General features: G+C 53.4%; 1 protein-coding gene across 3 annotated transcripts; it reads right to left on the bottom strand.

The window, feature by feature from the left end:
* Positions 1–8074: 8074 nt before the first annotated feature.
* LOC119095855 (putative ATP-dependent RNA helicase DDX17) lies at positions 8075–17073 on the bottom strand. Of its 3 annotated transcripts, none has more exons than XM_037218707.1 (10): positions 17045–17073; positions 16063–16192; positions 14536–14814; positions 13879–14026; positions 13306–13458; positions 12377–12601; positions 12015–12142; positions 11306–11538; positions 9634–9870; positions 8075–9248 (listed from the first exon to the last, which is right to left on the bottom strand). In XM_037218707.1, coding segments are annotated over exons 2-10 (1488 nt in total). In that variant the 5' UTR covers positions 16065–16192; positions 17045–17073; the 3' UTR covers positions 8075–9165. The 3 variants fall into 3 exon arrangements, with proteins under 3 accessions (XP_037074602.1, XP_037074600.1, XP_037074601.1); XM_037218705.1 differs by having other exon boundaries at positions 16993–17067; XM_037218706.1 differs by lacking the exon at positions 17045–17073 and adding an exon at positions 16745–16826.
* Positions 17074–17824: the final 751 nt, after the last annotated feature.

Raw genomic sequence — 17824 nt, 5'->3', positions numbered from 1 at the left:
CGGAATAACGCATATAGCGGAGCACAATTGGCTAAAAGGGCTTTCCGCAAGAGTTTGGTTTCATCCGTGTCGATGAGTTGAATTTTTATGGGTATGGCTAGACACTCATTTTTGTTCTTATAGTAAGATGCAAAGCAGTAGGTGGAAAAGCTGAAAGGATTACACAATTTTTAGCGGAGGCGGGAGCTAAAAAAGAAACCTAAAAAATAGCACGAGCTCCGAAGTGATAAAAACAGATGGCTTTTGCCAAAGACCGTGGGATGTCATGATAAAAATGGTAAAAACGACTGCAAGGAAACATGCCAACTGAATGAACAGCAAAGCAAAAAGCGGAAAGAAAACGTAGAAGACTCTAAATGCCCTTAAAATGGTATAAGAAATCATCTGCCAGAAATTCCCCACCAAGTGAGAAGTAAATGAAGGGGATGCATGATACATGACACTTGTCCATCTCCATGGAATACTATGGTCATTCGAAATTACCATTATACCAGTGATGCCATTTCATTAACAATTATTTTAAGGGAATTCTATTCCTTCTGATGGTTTTAAGGCTCCGCGCGCTACTTTCTGTCTAGTGGCAATCATAGTATGCGACTTTCACGACGGTCCGAGCAGTACCTGAAGCCTTCGCCATTCACGTTTGGACACATTTTGCTCGATGATTTTTTAGTGATCCATCAACTCTTCTTACCTCAATCTTGCGTAACCCTGCATCCTCGCGACGCCCCATTTGTCCGGGCCAAACTACATGCACCAGCCAGGAGTGGGCGCAAGTGCCGCTGGTGAGGCGCGCGCCAGCGCATAACGCATACCGCGCCGAGGTATCCCTGTGAGGACAAAGCCGCGGAGGATAGACCCCAAGGTGTGTGCGGCTTGTCCCCGCTCCCTATTTTTCACTCTTCTTAATCCCATAGCCCTGAAATGGTCATTATTAGTCGAAAGGGACCTAATCCAAACCAACTGAAAGTTTAGAAATGACCTATCGTCCAGTAAGAACATGGCAAAGGCATGGTACTTTGAAATATTTGGCTGCGTGAAGATAGTGTGGGTATGTGGCTAATGCATTTGTTTTGCTGGTGCTTCCAGACGCACGTCTGTTCATGCCGCTGTTTATTACCAGGAAAAGGCGTCTCCGTGGCGCCCCGGATTTTCTCTCGTTCCCACAACAGTCGCGCACGAAATACACGAAATAGAATCGACGCCTAAATTACGCTACACATGGCGCGACACAGCCTGCTCCCCTTCCTCAAAGGATCTGCCGCACTATGTCGCAACATCGAATCCAGTCTGGACGACAGCCGTTTGTTTCAGAAGTGGCTCTACCTCCATCGTTGTCAAAGTCTGACGTAGCGCCATCTATCCGTAAATATCGATAGAAGGCGTTGAACACTTCATGTGCATGAATACGAACGTTAACACGCGCACTGGTGGGGTCAATTTGACCCCCGAAGGTTTTTCCCGAATGGTTTCCGAACGTCGCGGCGTGATCGCGCCAAGTTCTGCATAGCTGTAGACAATTCAATGGCTGATTGTGAAGCATCACAGATCTAGATGTATCTTGTAAGTTCAAACTAAACCAAATTGAGGTATAAACAAATACATCAAATCACAAAACAAACATCACAAATTAATATCTAGCCTGTAAGGTATCTTGACATGCGACGGGTCAAAGTCAGGCCATGGATTCAGAGAACACAATTTATAGCGAATCGTTCGATCTGATGCAACAACGGAGTGAGAGACGAAACCATACATCTCTTAGATAGCTTCTAAGGCAACACAACAATTGAGTGCACAAATTTCATTGTCTTAGGGTCAGGTCTGAAGGTCAGACCGAGGTCAAAACCGTTTTATTACTCTTGCTTCATGCTTTACTACTCCTTAAAGTCGCTTTATTGCTCTTGTCTTGTGCTTTATTACTCTTGAGGTTGCCGCATGAGGTAGTTTCTGCTGCCCATTTCGAATTTTCTGACGATAGGAACCACATTATACATCCTCCATGTATTTCGTGAAGGTCAGAATAGGGCACTGACCTAAAACGACGCTTATCAATATTCTGTTTTTAGGAACATACTTCCTAGCGTAATATCTGACGCGTATTCAAATGCAAAACCTACAGCAGTTTTGTATGATTTTAGTCACCATGACCTGTGAAAGGTCAAACAAGGTCACTGACCTTAAATGAGCACAAGTGACCTTTTACTTAGATTTGATATCTAAGTTATGGGACGCTTTAGACACCAATCCAGTGTTTGACTTTGTTTGACCTTAAATTACCCTGAGGTCATAACCTAGGAAGCCCAAATTTTTGCACCGGTGAGTTCACATACAGGTCAACGCACACTGTGAATATGAGATTTCTAGCTCTCTTAGTTTTTGAGATCTCAGAGGGATTAAATTAACCTCCGCCCCCACCTGAGCGAAGGGCATGCACCCGGCCATATGAGCGAGCATTAACACGCGCTCTGGTGCGGGGTCAATTTGGCCTCCCAAAGGATTTTTCCTGACGGATTTCTAAACGGCGCGTCATATAAACTTTATATACCTGCAGGTAAGTAATTGGCGAATCATTTGACGTAAGAAATTAGATGTACCATGTAATGTCGCTGACCCATGGCAATGGCTAGACTATGGCTGGCCAAAACATGGGGTATCGGGTGTGAGCATACCTGGTGCTCCATAAATCATCCCCGGCAATACCAATGCTGCTACAGAAAGGTTTATGAATTGTATGCGTTACGGTATGGATGTCTCGCAAATTTAACACGCGCCCGGGTGGGCGGCTGGATACCCTTCGCTCGGGTGGGGTGAGCAATTTGAACTCATGATATCTCAGGAACCAAGAAATCCGGAAACACCAAATTTACAGTGTGTTGACTTATACGTAAACTCACTTAGATTAAAGTTTGAAGATACTAGGTCATGCCCTTCGGGTCGAATAGGGTTAAGCAATGTCAAATTGAGGGCTGGTCTCCAAAGTGCCCCAGAGCCTAGATAACTGTTTCTAAGCAAAAGGTCACGTATTCATTTGGGTCATTGACCGTGTTCGACCTTTTGAAGGTCATGGTGGCCACAGTCATACAAGACTGCTTTAAGTGTTGCGTTTGAATAAGCGACAAAGATTACGCTAGGCAATATGTTCCTGAAAAAAATTGTTGACTTGGGTCATTTTAGATCGATGACCTATTGAAATGTCTAAGAAGTCCATGGAAAATGTATAATGCAGTTTTTTCTCAATAAATTAGAAATGACCCCCAGAACTATCCCATACAGCAAGCCCCCGAGTAATAAAACAGGCTGGTTTTGACTTTGGTCTGACATTCATACCTGACCTTAGGTTAATGTAATTTGCTCATTCAGTATTTGTGTTGCCTAAGAAAGCATCTCAGATGTGTATGACTCCGTCTAACATTCTGTTGTTGCTTCAAATTGAACAGTTTCCTAGACGCTGACTTTGCTGGAACCATTGCCCGATTTTGACCTGCCATAGGTCAGCGACCTCCCAAGATACATCTAATTTTTATATCAAACAACCCGCTATTCAATTGTCTACAGTTATGCAAAGTTTGGCGCGGCTAAGCCATGCCGTTCGGAAATCATGACGGAAAACATCCGGGGGCGGGCAATTTGACCCCCACCCGAGCACGTGTTTAGCCACTGAAAAACTTGCCCCGGATGTTACAACAAAACGGAGCATCACCTGTGTGTTTCAAAGTATGAATATTCTGACCACGTTGTTGATTAAAGAACGTGCAACAGCTATCACAGGTAAACTGTTACGAGCTGTTGCTGTTACTCAAAAGCCGTTAAAAACTGTTACTGTTACTCAAAAACTGCACGGCTTCTCACCGGAGTACATTCGAGCGCGTCTACCCATATTACTGCGATTGCTGACCGATCTGCTGCATACACCACAAAAGAACGACACAGAAATCAGCGTGCGTCCGGACGTGATACTCAAGGTCATCCTGGTGGTTGAAAGATCCGTGGTGCAAGGGAACGGCTTGCCACTCGCCCCATGTACGGAAGAGAGCGTTCAGGACTTGAGTGTGTCTGAGTACCAAGCCGCGCACGGCACAGCAGAGCGGTTTTCACAGGTGTGAGCGCGGATGTGGTCAGCAATAAGATGCTGCTGATGGAAGGACTTTCCGCATTATCGCACCGGTGATGTTTTCTAAGAGTGAGACATAGGAGTCGCGCATTCGGGCCGCGCCTGAAGTGACGCACATCGTGCGCGCCGCTTGATTGTATTTTCGTTGCAGAATGCCATTTGCCGCCGTCGCATGACCCATTCTGAATACAGAGCACAGAAGGCATAAGCCCTAGAGGATCCGTGATAATACCAGCTTTTATTGTTATGTGCAGTTTTCACCTAGATTCTTGAACTTTCTCTTGCTTAAATCTAACGCGGCATCCCTCATACTGGCCACTATCATGTTACGCGCGATTTTTTGTCGAGTTAGGTTTAGATTTTTCATGATTTCTTGCTTAACTCTTAGGCGGCATATAAGCCAACATAATGCTATCATACTGACCGCAACTATGTTACGCGCGGAATTTCACCACTTCAAGTTACATCGCTTGCTTCGTTTTGGTCGTCTTTTCAACTCTCTTGCCTTGACTCTAACTCTTGCCGATATTCCTTCTGCTGGCGATCATGATCGCTCGAGGGATTCCTCACCGACACAAAACGGCAATCACGACATTCCCAAAGCACAGCCTGCGAGAAAGCCCCAAGCATCGTGACCGACTCAATTATTCACATGAAGTTCCTGCATGCTTTCATCAAGTTACGTACTCGCACATTAAGTTGTCTAATGCATGATGTTTTTAATGTGTTTGGAAATATTTATCAGCAAGGTAATAGGGCTATCTCGTCGGGACAATACCTCACAAAAGAAAGATCCTTGAAGATAATATTATATTTTATTGGATTAATCCCACATGGCATCGTTAGGGATGATTGTTGGGTAATTGGCCACTGCGTTGATTCACAGGTAATTATCGTTGAGGCAAGTCGCCGTCATAAACTAACTGGGAGTGTTTGCAAATGTCGGAGAAAACGTTCGCCCGCCGCCAATGTATGAGATTTCCCGATGCAGATGCCTTCACTCTAACATGGGCAGCAAACGTCTCTTTACTGGGATTACGCGATTTGCATTCATGCATTCACAATATTTCATGCATGCTTGTCATCGGCCATATTAAAGGGATGCCTACAATGGGGTCGCTACACACAGTCTGCACATTATGAGTAGCGATCAGACCCCCTCAATTTTTAGCGGAACCGTGCAGCCATACACCACATACACCTCGGCATTTATCCCCAGCAAATAGTGACCACATGGTGTAAGGCTCACCGCGGCACCCCCACTTAGCCCAGTCTGATCCTTCATCGGTTCATAACAGTCACCGGAAGTTCTCGTCGGCACGCCGGCATCCTTCATCGGTTCATGATCTTTAGTCTGCGGAATCCCTCATCGGCACGCCGCAATCACCCACCGCCTCATACGTGCGAACCTCGCCTTCTGCAGTCGCCTGCCTCCTGAAATGATTCTAACAACGCCACCCTAAATGACCGAATTCACTGATGGCGCTGAGGGTCAGTAACTCCTGGTCATCGTAGCCAAACTCCTTACGTGGCCGCAGCCAATCCACCGCCGAAAAAATCCATAAATTTTCCGACAGTCGACGCCCTTTTCCGATTTCTACCTTCTGAGGGTCGCGGGAAGGCAGCTGAGAAGCAAATCTCACGTTCTGCGAGTTGCGAACCCATCAACGGTATCCTGCACGTGCTACTGCTACTCTCTGCCTATGTACCGCATCGGACTTCCTCCGTCGCTGCCTGCGAGGGGTCATCACGTAAAGCAGCTGTGGCGCATTTAGCCCGTCGTGACAAAAATCATTCGATTGCGCTCGTGGAAAACTCACGGTCGCATCAAGCTGTACGCAGTATCTGAACTATGTGGGAGAGGTACTTGAACATATAAACATGAACCTGACCACCGCGCGTTATGTCTCACGTCGTCTGGTACGTTCCAGTAGGACCCTGGGGTGCGTCATCGCAGTCCATGGTTTGTAGAGCGTCGTATCAAGATTTAAGGCAAAAACACCGCAGATCCATGATGCGCCCAAGCACTCGACTCTGCCGTGCTAAAATCCAGGTAACAGATCATGCCACGTCTGATCCATCGGCATCGTCCACTGATCATTTAAAATGTTTAAGAGGTCAGTGTACAGTGAATTTTCCATTGCGCGTGCAATGTTCTGACAAAATTGATCGTCTGACTCGTCGTGAGGCCTAGTAACGCGCGGGTGACAATTATTGTAAAGCCGGTATCAGAACCCCTTAATTGATAAACATATCAATAAGTCAGCCCCCCCCCCTTGAAACATGCAAAGCGATAACAGAATTGGGCAGCCTCGTCCTTCACCAGACAGGATGACATGCGAGTGCCCAAGGCCCTGGGCGAGTGACAGTCCTTGTGATGTGGCCTCGGGGCCAGGCTCGATTTCAATATTGACGCAGAAGTAGTATATCGCCAAATAGCCCTCAGAACAATAGGGGGAATGAAAATCCTCTCATTCATAGCTACCTTAGTCGTTCAGAAAGTGAACAGGCAGTTCACTGTCTCTACGCTGAACCAAACGTTGCTAGGCATTGCATGAACATATCGGCACTATTCCGTAATGACCACAGTGGGGCTCCCCTATTTAGTGAGCAGACTCGTCCAAAATTGTATTGGAAACTATCGGCAGCGTGGCTATTGATAATATTACGTCCAACATACATTTTTTAAAATTTATATTTACATAAAATGTCATGACTACAAATGGCAGTAACGAATAGTTAGCGTTGATGGCGTGAAAGCTTAGGGATCAATTCCCCCCCCCCCCCCATCCATGTCCCTAGACGTTCTTCACCAAACGTCATTCAGTGGAGGTTATCCGTAAACAATCATCTTTCATAGCAACCTTTAGATGATTAAACCGAACGTCACTTAACGGACGCGCGATTCGCCCCCAAATCTGACAAGTTATCGATGCACGGCGTGATTTATCAAGACAACAGGATGAGAACACCATAGCAGTACAACACATATGACGGACCAGGATATTGTGTGGGCACGTAATCTCAAAAAATCTAATAAAGTACTTAACTGTGCAGAGACCAAAATTCTCAAGTCGCTGCTGCGCCGGCACCGAAAGTATGGAATGAAATCGTGAACACTACAGACTTTTCGCCACAACAGCGCTTTATGCACTTTTAGGGCCCGAGTCCGCCGCCGGCAGGCCTCATGCTGTGCCGGCGGCAGCGGTCGGCGGGCGACGGAATACAATCCTGTGTGTTGGTGACCAGCCTTATTCCAGGTTACCTTATTTCGGGCAACGAGCTATCAACCACGCCGTTTTCGAAGCTGGCGACCTCCCCTGAAAGCTGGGGCGGGGTCGGCTGAATATGAGCCACCCCTTCTCGCAAGGCATCTGGCCACTCTCACGCGCTGTACCTCATAAGCATAACAATAATCTTGTCTTTCGTCAGCGTAACTACGGAGTACCTGCCTTGACTACCTCGCAGCGCTTTGGTAATGCCAGTGTGGCAATGTGCGCCAGTGGGCATCATCAAGTACGGCGTGTGAGGGGGGGGGGGGGGGCGGGGGCAGAAATTTAGTACGGGCGGCAGCCTTGCCACCACCTGGGAAGTGCCTTCGTCAGTTTTTCAAAACAAAGGGCATATTCTTGCTGCGTTTCGTGTTTTCTGGCCGAGGCGGTCAGTTTTGGGGGGAAATATAGACGTAGTTCGACGTCCTTCATCCGCTGACAGACGTTGATCCATGCCTCGTTCGTGGCTACTGCAGAGGGCATGGCAGCCCGCGTGCCAGGCTTCTCTGACCGTTCGGGCGGTTCCGCGCCGCGCTCGTTCCAGCAGGACCAAATTCGCCCGTAAGGGCTCCCGATGAAGCCGCCCACGTGGTTTACAAAAACCTTAACATCGATACATTGTCGCCAAAACCGCACCCCCCCCCCCCCCCCGCCCCATCACCATACATCTCCGCAGAAGACACGAAGGTCAAACGTCCGTTTTATTACTGCATCCGCGGCCGTCTGCACGATTCGCTGGCCATCTCAGGAGGGCAATCGCCTGCTGACAGCGGAGCTTCACGTCCGCGAGACGCGCCAGCCACGCGCGGTAGCAACGCCGGGTAGTGCATAACGTGCCCCAAGATACGCTGGGATGAAGCAGCGAACGCGCGCTCAAGTATACGCGCACCACGAAGAGTCCAGGTGGCCGCGACGGCGCAATCGGCACACACACACGCACCTCCGCTCCTGATGGCCAGCGAGCAGGCGGCGAGGGCTGGCTGACAGCGCGCCCCGCCCACACAGGCGCCGTCGCGTCACGGGTGCCCGCCGCGCCGGCGTCTAGTGACCGACGCGTGTCGCGGCGCCCCACTGCCAGTCTAACCCTACAGCTCGCACCACACACGGCGCAGCGCGCCCGCCGTCCGCCGGCCGCAGCGCACCTCCTCTGAGCGACCTGCCTCGCCACACAACTTTTTGTACACTTGTCTCTCACGAAGCCAACGGAATGGGTTCTCCGCGCTCGCCGCCGTCTGCGGCGTTCCAAGCGCTGATCCAGACGCTTCCACAGACAACTCCGTCGCTAGCCGCCACTACACGCTGACGCGAATTCAGTCCTACGCAGGCTATTTACAAGACGCCCACGTGGTGCCCACAGCGGGCTGGGAACACACTACACTAGAACGAAAGGGTACGCGGGAGACCGGAGGACAGGCAGCGCGAGATCCAGACAGAGGCACCACGTCAATACAGAGACGGCGCCCTGAACCTCCAGAGATCCTCGCACGGCCGGCTACTATACATGAACATGGCGTCAGCCTTCGCGCGGTGCCACCTCGGCTTAACTAAACAAACACGCCACCGGTTTTCGCAGGCTGCGTTTCAACCGGCAGAGGGACCAAAACACGCCGTGCGGTGGCGTGCAAAAAAAACCAACAACACCGAAACCAATGCTCCGCCGAAAGCACCGCCTCCGTACGGAATCCTTGTAGTGCGGCGGCAGCCGCGGCCGGTTCACGTCGCTGCTAGGCGGCAGGCGGTGCTACCTCTGCCGGGGTCGGGGATCGCTGTCGAGCCGGCCTACCAACGGCCGCCACCGCCGTACGCGCCTCCCGAGCGGCGGCCGCCACCGCCGCCGAAGCCGCGGCCGCCGCCGTACCGGCCTGCCGCACACGGCCGGAGGTTAGTCAGGCTCAGTCTGGGCCTGGCCGGCGCCGGCGTCAACAGACGGCCGGCCGTTGGTGACCGCAGATGCGCGCGGTCCACAAAAGGCAGAGAAAATGCAGTTTTGGTATGAAGTATCTTGTATGCGATAGCTAGCAGTCTGCAGCGCGCTATACATCAAATGGCCTAGCAGACGAAAATTGAAGGTTTCGCACGAGCAAGGAATTGAATTCCACCCAGCCCAGAGTACCACCCGTGACATGTAGCCCAAACGACCGTCTCGGCTTTACAACATCCCACAAGTAACACTCGACGTGGCACCCAGTCCAGACCAGACCAGGCCGCCTCAGGGCCTACTGTGGAGCCGAGCCGCACACTACTCACTTCTGCCGCCGTAGCCGCGGGACGAGCTCTGCAGCTCCACCAGCTTGGGGTTCACCACCTGGTTGGCCTCGCGCAGCACGGCGATCAGGTCGCGCGCCTTGGGTGCGTTCTCGGGCGTGAAGAACGTGTAGGCCGTGCCGGTGTTGTGGCTGCGAGCCGTGCGCCCGATCCGGTGGATGTAGTCCTCCGAGTTGTTCGGGTAGTCGAAGTTGATGACGAACTTGATGTCGGTCACGTCTGCGCACGGTATGCGGGTTAACAGGGGGCCACCGGAGCGGGGAACACACGTTACACACCGGGGGGTGCGGAGGAAAGGGGAGAGGGGGAGCTGGGCGGCGGCTGTCTCGCGTGCGGCAGTCCGGCGACCGGCCGGCCGACCGGGGCCGGCCGGCCGGAGCGTCACTCACCGCGTCAGCTGGCGCTCAGCCGGTGGGTGGCGGGCGCCGCCGGCGGCCGTCCTCCGCGCGCCGCGCCCCGCCTGCCTCAGCTGCAAACAGACCGGGCCAGAGAAGGCGCGCTCGTTACTGGCGGCTGCGGCCAGCCGGCCGGTGGGCCGCGCCGAGCCCGGCCCGGCCAGCCGTCCACAAGGAGACACGCGCAGCACACAGTCACACAGACACACGGTGGGCGGGCGCGCGCGCCGCACGCTCGTCACGACTGCAACCGAGGCAAGGCGCGGGCCGCCGCGCTGGCCGGCGGCCCGGCGCCGCGGCGGCCGGGGCCGGGCGGGGGCGGCCGAGCCGGCGTCGCCACCCCGTCCCGCCCGCCGCCGACGCTCCGGCACACACATATCACCGGTGTGGTTGCAGCTGTTTGCCCGTGACGTGTCGGCTACGCTGGTGGCGCGCGCGGCGTCCGCCGCCGGCTCTCGGCCGTGCCGTGCCCTGCCGTGCGACTGCGTCCGGTCTCCTTGTCCGCCGCGCAGTGGCGCGTCTCCCCGGCCAGGCCGGTCCGCCTCCCCTCCCCCGCGCCGGCCGCCGCCGGCAGCCGGCCGGTCTTCTCTGCGAGCCCAGCGCGCTCCGTGGCGGCTCTCGGCTTGCCCATGTCTCTGCGGGCCGGCTCGAGCCGCGTCTGGGGCCCGGCTCTCCGGGCTGCGGCGCCTGCTGCCGAGCCCGGTCCGCGCACCGGCGCCCGGTGCGGGATCTCCTCGTGTCCAGGCCGGGCTGCTCACAGCCCGCCGACTCGAGCTCGCCGCGCCGACTCTGCACACGGCGCCGGCCGTCTGTTCGGCCACCGCCAACTCCGGCTCGAGACCGGCTGCTGAGCGCCGCCGGCCGCCGAGCTCCGGTCGCGGACAGGCGACCTGACGCTTGACCGTCGGCCGCTCCGCCCGGCTCCGTCTGCTTGCACAGACCCGGTCTGATCCGGTCTGATTCGGTTCCGATCCGGTCCTGACTCGGTTCCGATCCGGTTCTGATCCGGTCCTGATCCGGTTCCGATCCGTCCCGACCCATACCCCAGCCGGCTCGAGACCAGACCCCCACCCGACCGCCAGCCAGCCCGACCTACCGCGGCTGGGGCGCCGCCGCCTCTCCTGTTCGACCTCCGACGACGGACGACCGCCCGGGGCGCGCCGGCGCCAGCGGTCCGACTGCATCAACACCCGGCCGTTAGGCAGCCGCTGTGCCGAGGCCGCCGTCGTCGCCGCGCCCGGCCGGCCGTGCGCACTTACCCAGGCCGCGCGCGGCCACGTCGGTGGCCACCAGGATGGGGGAGCGGCCGCTGCGGAACTCGCGCAGCACCCAGTCGCGCTCCTGCTGCGACTTGTCGCCGTGGATGCACATGCCCGGCCAGCCCTCGCGGCGCATCTGGCGCGTCAGTTCGTCGGAGCCGCGCTTCGTCTCCGTGAAGATGATGGTCTTGTTCTCCTTCTCGGCCATGATCTCCTCCAGCAGGCGAAACAGCCTGCCGGCGGATGGGCGGAGAGGCTGGAGTGGCGACGGCGGCGACACGGGTAGATACCATACGCGGATACGACGGCGACTGTTATTTGAACCACGTTCGCTGCCCTTCACCCCTTCTCCTCCGAAACGTGTTACACGCTGCTACACACATGTTGCATCAAACGTCAGGCGGCTGTTACCTTAACCACGTTCGCTGCCAGCCACCCTTTTCTCCCCCGACGTGTGTTACACACTGTTACATGCATGCTGAACAAAACGTCAATCACAACGTACAGACGAACCACGGCCTCCAACAATGTTCAACCTCCCAACAGAATGTGACAGCATGAATGTGCAATGTATGTAGCGGATGTCGCGAGCGTCGTAGGTAATGCCAGCTACCTTCTTGACACCCTCTACGCGCGCGTGTTACCGCTTCTCCGCCCGGCGGAGTCAGTGCGTGTCCGGATCCCGCCGCTTGCGACGGTGCCCACTCACTTCTGGAACTTTTCATGACTCTCGCAGACGTCCACAATCTGCAGGATGTTGTGGTTGGCCGCCAGGTCGAGCGAGCCCACGTTCAGCTGGGTGTAGTCCACCAGGAACTCTTCCGCCAGGCGACGAACCTGCAGGGAGGCGCCAGTCACGACACACCGACAAACGGAACTCTGGCACGCCAGTACCCACATGTGAATTCCAAGGGACCTGTAGCCCGTCATCGAAGAACGGCAGAAGGGCCAGGGTCCCGGCTTCGGATCATGCGCGTGTCTCCATTCGCATCCACCACGACACGGCCCACGCTGAATTCGCACTGCGAGACCCCCAGGGGGGCAGTGAGTCCCACCTTGGCGCCAGCTCACCTCCTTGGGCCAGGTGGCGCTCCACATGAGCGTCTGCCGGTCGGGCCGGATCTGCTCCACGATCTTGCGGATCTGCGGCTCGAAGCCCATGTCGAGCATGCGGTCGGCCTCGTCCAGCACCAGGTAGGTGGTGCGCCGCAGGTTGGTCTTGCCCATCTCCAGGAAGTCGATCAGCCGGCCGGGCGTGGCGATCACGATCTCGACGCCGCGCTCCAGGTCACGCAGCTGCCGCACACCGGTCACCGGTCACCGGTCAGCCGGCGCAACACGGACCGTGGCGATCACGATCTCGACGCCGCGCTCCAGGTCACGCAGCTGCCGCACACCGGTCACCGGTCACCGGTCAGCCGGCGCAACACGGACCGTGGCGATCACGATCTCGACGCCGCGCTCCAGGTCACGCAGCTGCCGCACACCGGTCACCAGGTCACCGGTCAGCCGGCGCAACACGGACCGTGGCGATCACGATCTCGACGCCGCGCTCCAGGTCACGCAGCTGCCGCACACCGGTCACTGGTCACCGGTCAGCCGGCGCAACATGGACCGTGGCGATCACGATCTCGACGCCGCGCTCCAGGTCACGCAGCTGCGCCGGCCGGCACGGCACGACGCCTGGTCAGAGCCGGAGCGACGCGGCACGGCCGCCGGCCGGGCCACCGGTGACCGGACGGGCCGGCGCGGCAGTGGCCACCGGCGGCACAGCCGACGGAATCTACACGCACTCGCGCTCGGGCCATTTGGGAAACGGTACGCGACAATACTGCACCGTACAACGTCGAATGCCCGTCAACCACGCACTGGACAACTCGTCGCCCCGCCCCCCTCCCACCCTCACTTGAGCGTCGAGCACACACCAGCAGCCGCCCAGTCCGCAGACCCTTGTGTCGCGCGCGCTGCAGGCCGCCGACCGGCCGGCCGCCGAAGCTCACCTGGCCGCCCTTGGGCGCGCCGCCGTAAACGCAGGTGTGGCGCAGCTTGGAGCTGCGGCCGAACTCGCTGGCCACCTCGGAGATCTGCTGGGCCAGCTCGCGGGTGGGCGCCAGCACCAGCGCCACCGGCCCGTCGCCCGGACGCAAGTAGTCCTGCCGCAGACGGGATGGGATCAGCCGAGTTGCGCTATTTTGCGATGCATGAACTGCAACTGCTAACATCGTCAGCGCTGCCAGCCCAAGTCGGGCCCGCCGCCAGTGCACGCTAACTGCGAGTGTGAATCAATCATTCCAGTTGTATAGTACGATGCCCTCAATCAACAGGTGAACATGAGCCTCGTCGAACTGCATGACCTTTAGGTGCAGCTGTTCCACCTTGTGATTTGAACTCCATTAACACAGAAGTTTATTTAGTTTGTAGAAGTTTGTAGAATGAAACCCCATTTGATCTTGTCATCCCAAATGCTACCCCGACGACCCCCTGTCGACACCGGCGGCCTGCCCCGGCTGCCCTCGGTGCCTGGGCCGGCGGTCGGGCCCTGCTCGTCCGGACGGCCCTCAGTGCTCCCTGACCTGGTGGTTGATGTGAATGATGGCAGGCAGCATGTATGCCAGCGTCTTGCCAGAGCCGGTCTGTGCGATGCCCACCATGTCCTTGCCGGAGAGGGCGATTGGCCAGCCCTGGGCCTGGATTGGTGTGGGTGTGGTGAAACCATTGGCCCTGCAGGCACCGTTCGGTGCGTTAGCATCAGCTGCCCGCCGCACTTCGGCTGGCGAGGGCAGCAGTTGACGGCTCCACTGGCAAACTGGGACACATCACTGTGATTGTTGTGAACCATACTGGGAGCATTTTGAAAGACACCTTTGTTGGGAATGAACATGTGTAATGCATATATATGTTTCACCACAAAGCATTAGACAATTAAAGCTATGAGAGAACAGCATGATTATTCATGATAGCTTAGCACTTAATGAAACATGATTCATCAGCCTGTTATACTCATAAAACCTGGTGAATGGGGGACAGGAAAATTTCAATGCAGCAGGCACCTAACCTCGCTATCTCACTTTACAGTAAAGTGATCACTCCCACTCCTGAAAACTCAGCCAACATCACCATCTTCTGCATGCCACACCCTCCCAGTCATGGACCCTGCTGCAGGAATTGCCTCTCTTCTGCCTGTGGTGAATCAAGCAGCCCCTGGAACAGGGCGTCAACAACCATCCCACCTGATTGTGTTCAGAATGTAGTCGGGCATGGCCAGGTCGTGGAACTCGATGAGTGGCGCTGGCACCGTTGAGCCGCGCACGGTGATCTCGCTGCGCTGCCGGTAGGCCTCCACCTCCGACTGGCCGCGCGCCACCACATGTGGCAGTGGCTGGTAGAAGTCTTTTTGAATGGGTGTCAGCTTGATCTGGGTCCAATCAGGGCGGCGCAGGTTACCGCCTGGCTGGGAGCCTTTCATCGACGGCCGGCCGCCGCCGAAACTGCTGCCAAAGCCACCAAACCTGCAGGCACCATGGGCACTGTGCCACAAGCATCACAGAAAGTGCCAAGGAAAGTGCAAGAGTGTGGGCAAAGGTACATGATGGTATGGGCAAAAGTATCTGCAAAGGGATGGGAGAAAGGACAGGTCAAAGGACAACATCAGGAACAAGCTGAGGGTACATGCAGAGCAGGAGCATAGTGGCAGCCTAGAGGATCATTATTAGATCCCTCCATAGCTATTCATCTCTGCCTGCATAGGCACATGTAAACAGCAAAAATGGCTGCTGGCATGGACAGCCAGAAATGGCATCTGGGATAGAGGAAGGACAGTGTCATGGATGGGCAGAGGCTGGATAGAGGGTTGGGGATGACATAGGGACAACAGTAACAATAGATAATGGACAGAATGCAGTAGAGACAAGGCCATGACAGTGTCAAGCAAAGACTTGAGTTTTCTGCCAAGTGAAGAATGCTTGCAGCACAGTGGCAATGTACATCAAGAGATGGCTGTGAGATAATAAACTTTGTACTGGGCCCAACATGCAGCACTAGCATCATGGAAGATCTGCCTTGAGAGTGCAGGTCTGGTATAAGTCAGCATCTATGTTTTCCTCTTCCCATGACTGACAAAGTTAATGTGATACTAGTAGTGCAATGGTTTGAACATAAAAACCTAGCATGGACTTCTAGAAACATACATATACCCACAAATATGTTTTTAAGTCCCAACTAAGAAATGAAGAAACATCTGCATGCATATATATTTACAAATAATGCACCATCTACATATGTTATGATAATGTCATGACCTTTAACCTAATCCCTGAAGTTGATGCAAGAGATCTTAGTTACTTGGTGCTGGATGACATTGTGAATTGGAATACCAAAAACTTGATGACAAATTATCCAACTGAATGCACCCACCATGGCAGGCATAACAATAACAAAATGAATTCTCTAGAAAGTAAACAAGAGTGTCAGAAAATAAACATTAACAGGCAGTAAATGTAGGAGTGCTAAACACACATTACACAAACACAGACAATATAGACAATATAGACACACATAGACAAAATGAATGCAATTTGACAAATGCTGCCTGAGTCATTTCACAACTGCTGCTTTTGAAAGGTAAACACATGAAGAAATGTGAGTTTTTTGGGATTGTGCGTGGATTTATCACATGCAGAATTGGCTTTTCTGAAAAATTAAAATAGTAAACAGGTTCAACAAGAGGCTGCTATACCTACAGTTGGCAAAATACTCACATGTTTGTTTTTTTCCAAATAAACTTCAGATACAACAGAAAACAACCTCCACACGTTACGGCCTCCTGTCTTCTATACCAGCAGCAACAGACAGCAGCAAAGAAGCTCTGAAACTTGCAGATATCTCTCACTGAAAGAGCAGATTACCCAAGTTAGTAAAAGCACTCTAGCATGTGTAAGGTAGGCTGAGCAATTTCACATAGTTATGATGGTACAGCTTCCAGTGAAATGAGAAGACCAGGTTTATCCTGGCCTTAAGTATACACAATTAAAGCACATGATTCTTGTATCAAGGTCATGCTTCCTTTAATATCTTAGTATGTGTTCCATCAAGCCATTAATTGATTATAAGAATTGGCTTATGAAGCACTATGCTAAGTTCCACAGGAAACACACCTTTTTTACTTAAACCTTGGCAGGAAAGTGAAGAACTCAACCAACCATACCCTTACCAAAACCTCAACCAAAACCTTACTTTTGCTATGCCCCCCACAATATTTTATTTTTTAACCACTCTGAAGTGAGTCAGTATGCAATCCATAGCTTCAACAGGTATCTGATGATGTTACTCGTATGTGCCAGAACCTCTTGGTGCCCGATGCCTGTCAGCCCTATGATAAAAGGCCCGCGAGAGCCCTTTAAATTACCTCCAAACCCCCCCCAAATTTAATATGTGCATTACCTGACAATGATAAGGTAACAAAAAATGCACGCTTCGTGACTAATCACATGCTCCACGACCAACTCGGACGAACTCTGCGCGGAACAATCCCGCAACTGCGCAGTTCATGGTACTGCCGGACCAGGCGCAAAATAACAGACAAGATCGCGGTGGGGCGTAACAAAAGGAACACGTACACTTCAGGATAATAAACCACACTCGATCTAACCATGGATGATGAACAATGGACTAATACACTGGGCACTCACATCAGCAAAACGGCTACAGGCCAGCAAACACGAACGGGCACAAAATGGCTACCTCCAACCTCGCTGACAACGGCCGTAAACAACGCGGAAGACCACACACTGGTCACTTGTTACACTGCTGAATTGCTCAGAATTTTCTGAGTCGCATGGCATACTTACTGGCTAGTTCCTATCATGAAATTGAGAATCATATGCAACAAAAAACGTTGATAGCATCATTTAAAAAAATATACGCAACAAGGTGGTAATTGCGTATTGCGCAGAAATATAGTACTAAGTGGACGGGGCATTACGTGCACAGTCACCCGATGGGCGCGTCCTACAGATGTCACGTCTGATGATCAGTCTGGATAAACCTCTTGTTCTAATTCGCCTTAAAATTATCCGTCTGTATTCCACAGGCTGCATCAAAAATGCATCCCTCAATTTCCTCTCGTGCGCCCTGTTGGCACGCATGCGTTTACGGGACAGCTGGCAGGCCCCTTACACCGTATATAGGCGTCATGTGGGAGGCCTGTACAGCAAACGTGGTTTAGAATACAAACCATCCGGGGACGCCGAAATATGCATCACCTACGCTAAAGTCTGTTCCTCAGGAGCGCATTTGCCCTCCTAAAAAAATTGTTGATTGCTAATCCTTGGCCCGGAATACGCCGACAGGAAAATTGTCTCCAATTTGACCCACTTTTTCAAAGTTGGAGGTAGGATCCACCGACCTTAACTAATCTGAAAGCTACATCCTGCTCCTCCACATTGTACCTATGACCTAACCGACCAGAGCGCATCGGCCAAGGTTTTTGACAACGACCGTATAGTACTGGAAAGCTGATGA

Source organism: Pollicipes pollicipes, unplaced genomic scaffold, assembly GCF_011947565.3.
Source record: "Pollicipes pollicipes isolate AB1234 unplaced genomic scaffold, Ppol_2.1 Scaffold_4219;HRSCAF=4965_pilon_pilon_pilon, whole genome shotgun sequence".
Lineage (NCBI taxonomy): Eukaryota > Metazoa > Arthropoda > Thecostraca > Pollicipedomorpha > Pollicipedidae > Pollicipes > Pollicipes pollicipes.
The sequence above is the reverse complement of the archived record's forward strand: the minus strand, read 5'-3'. Positions and strand labels throughout refer to the sequence as shown.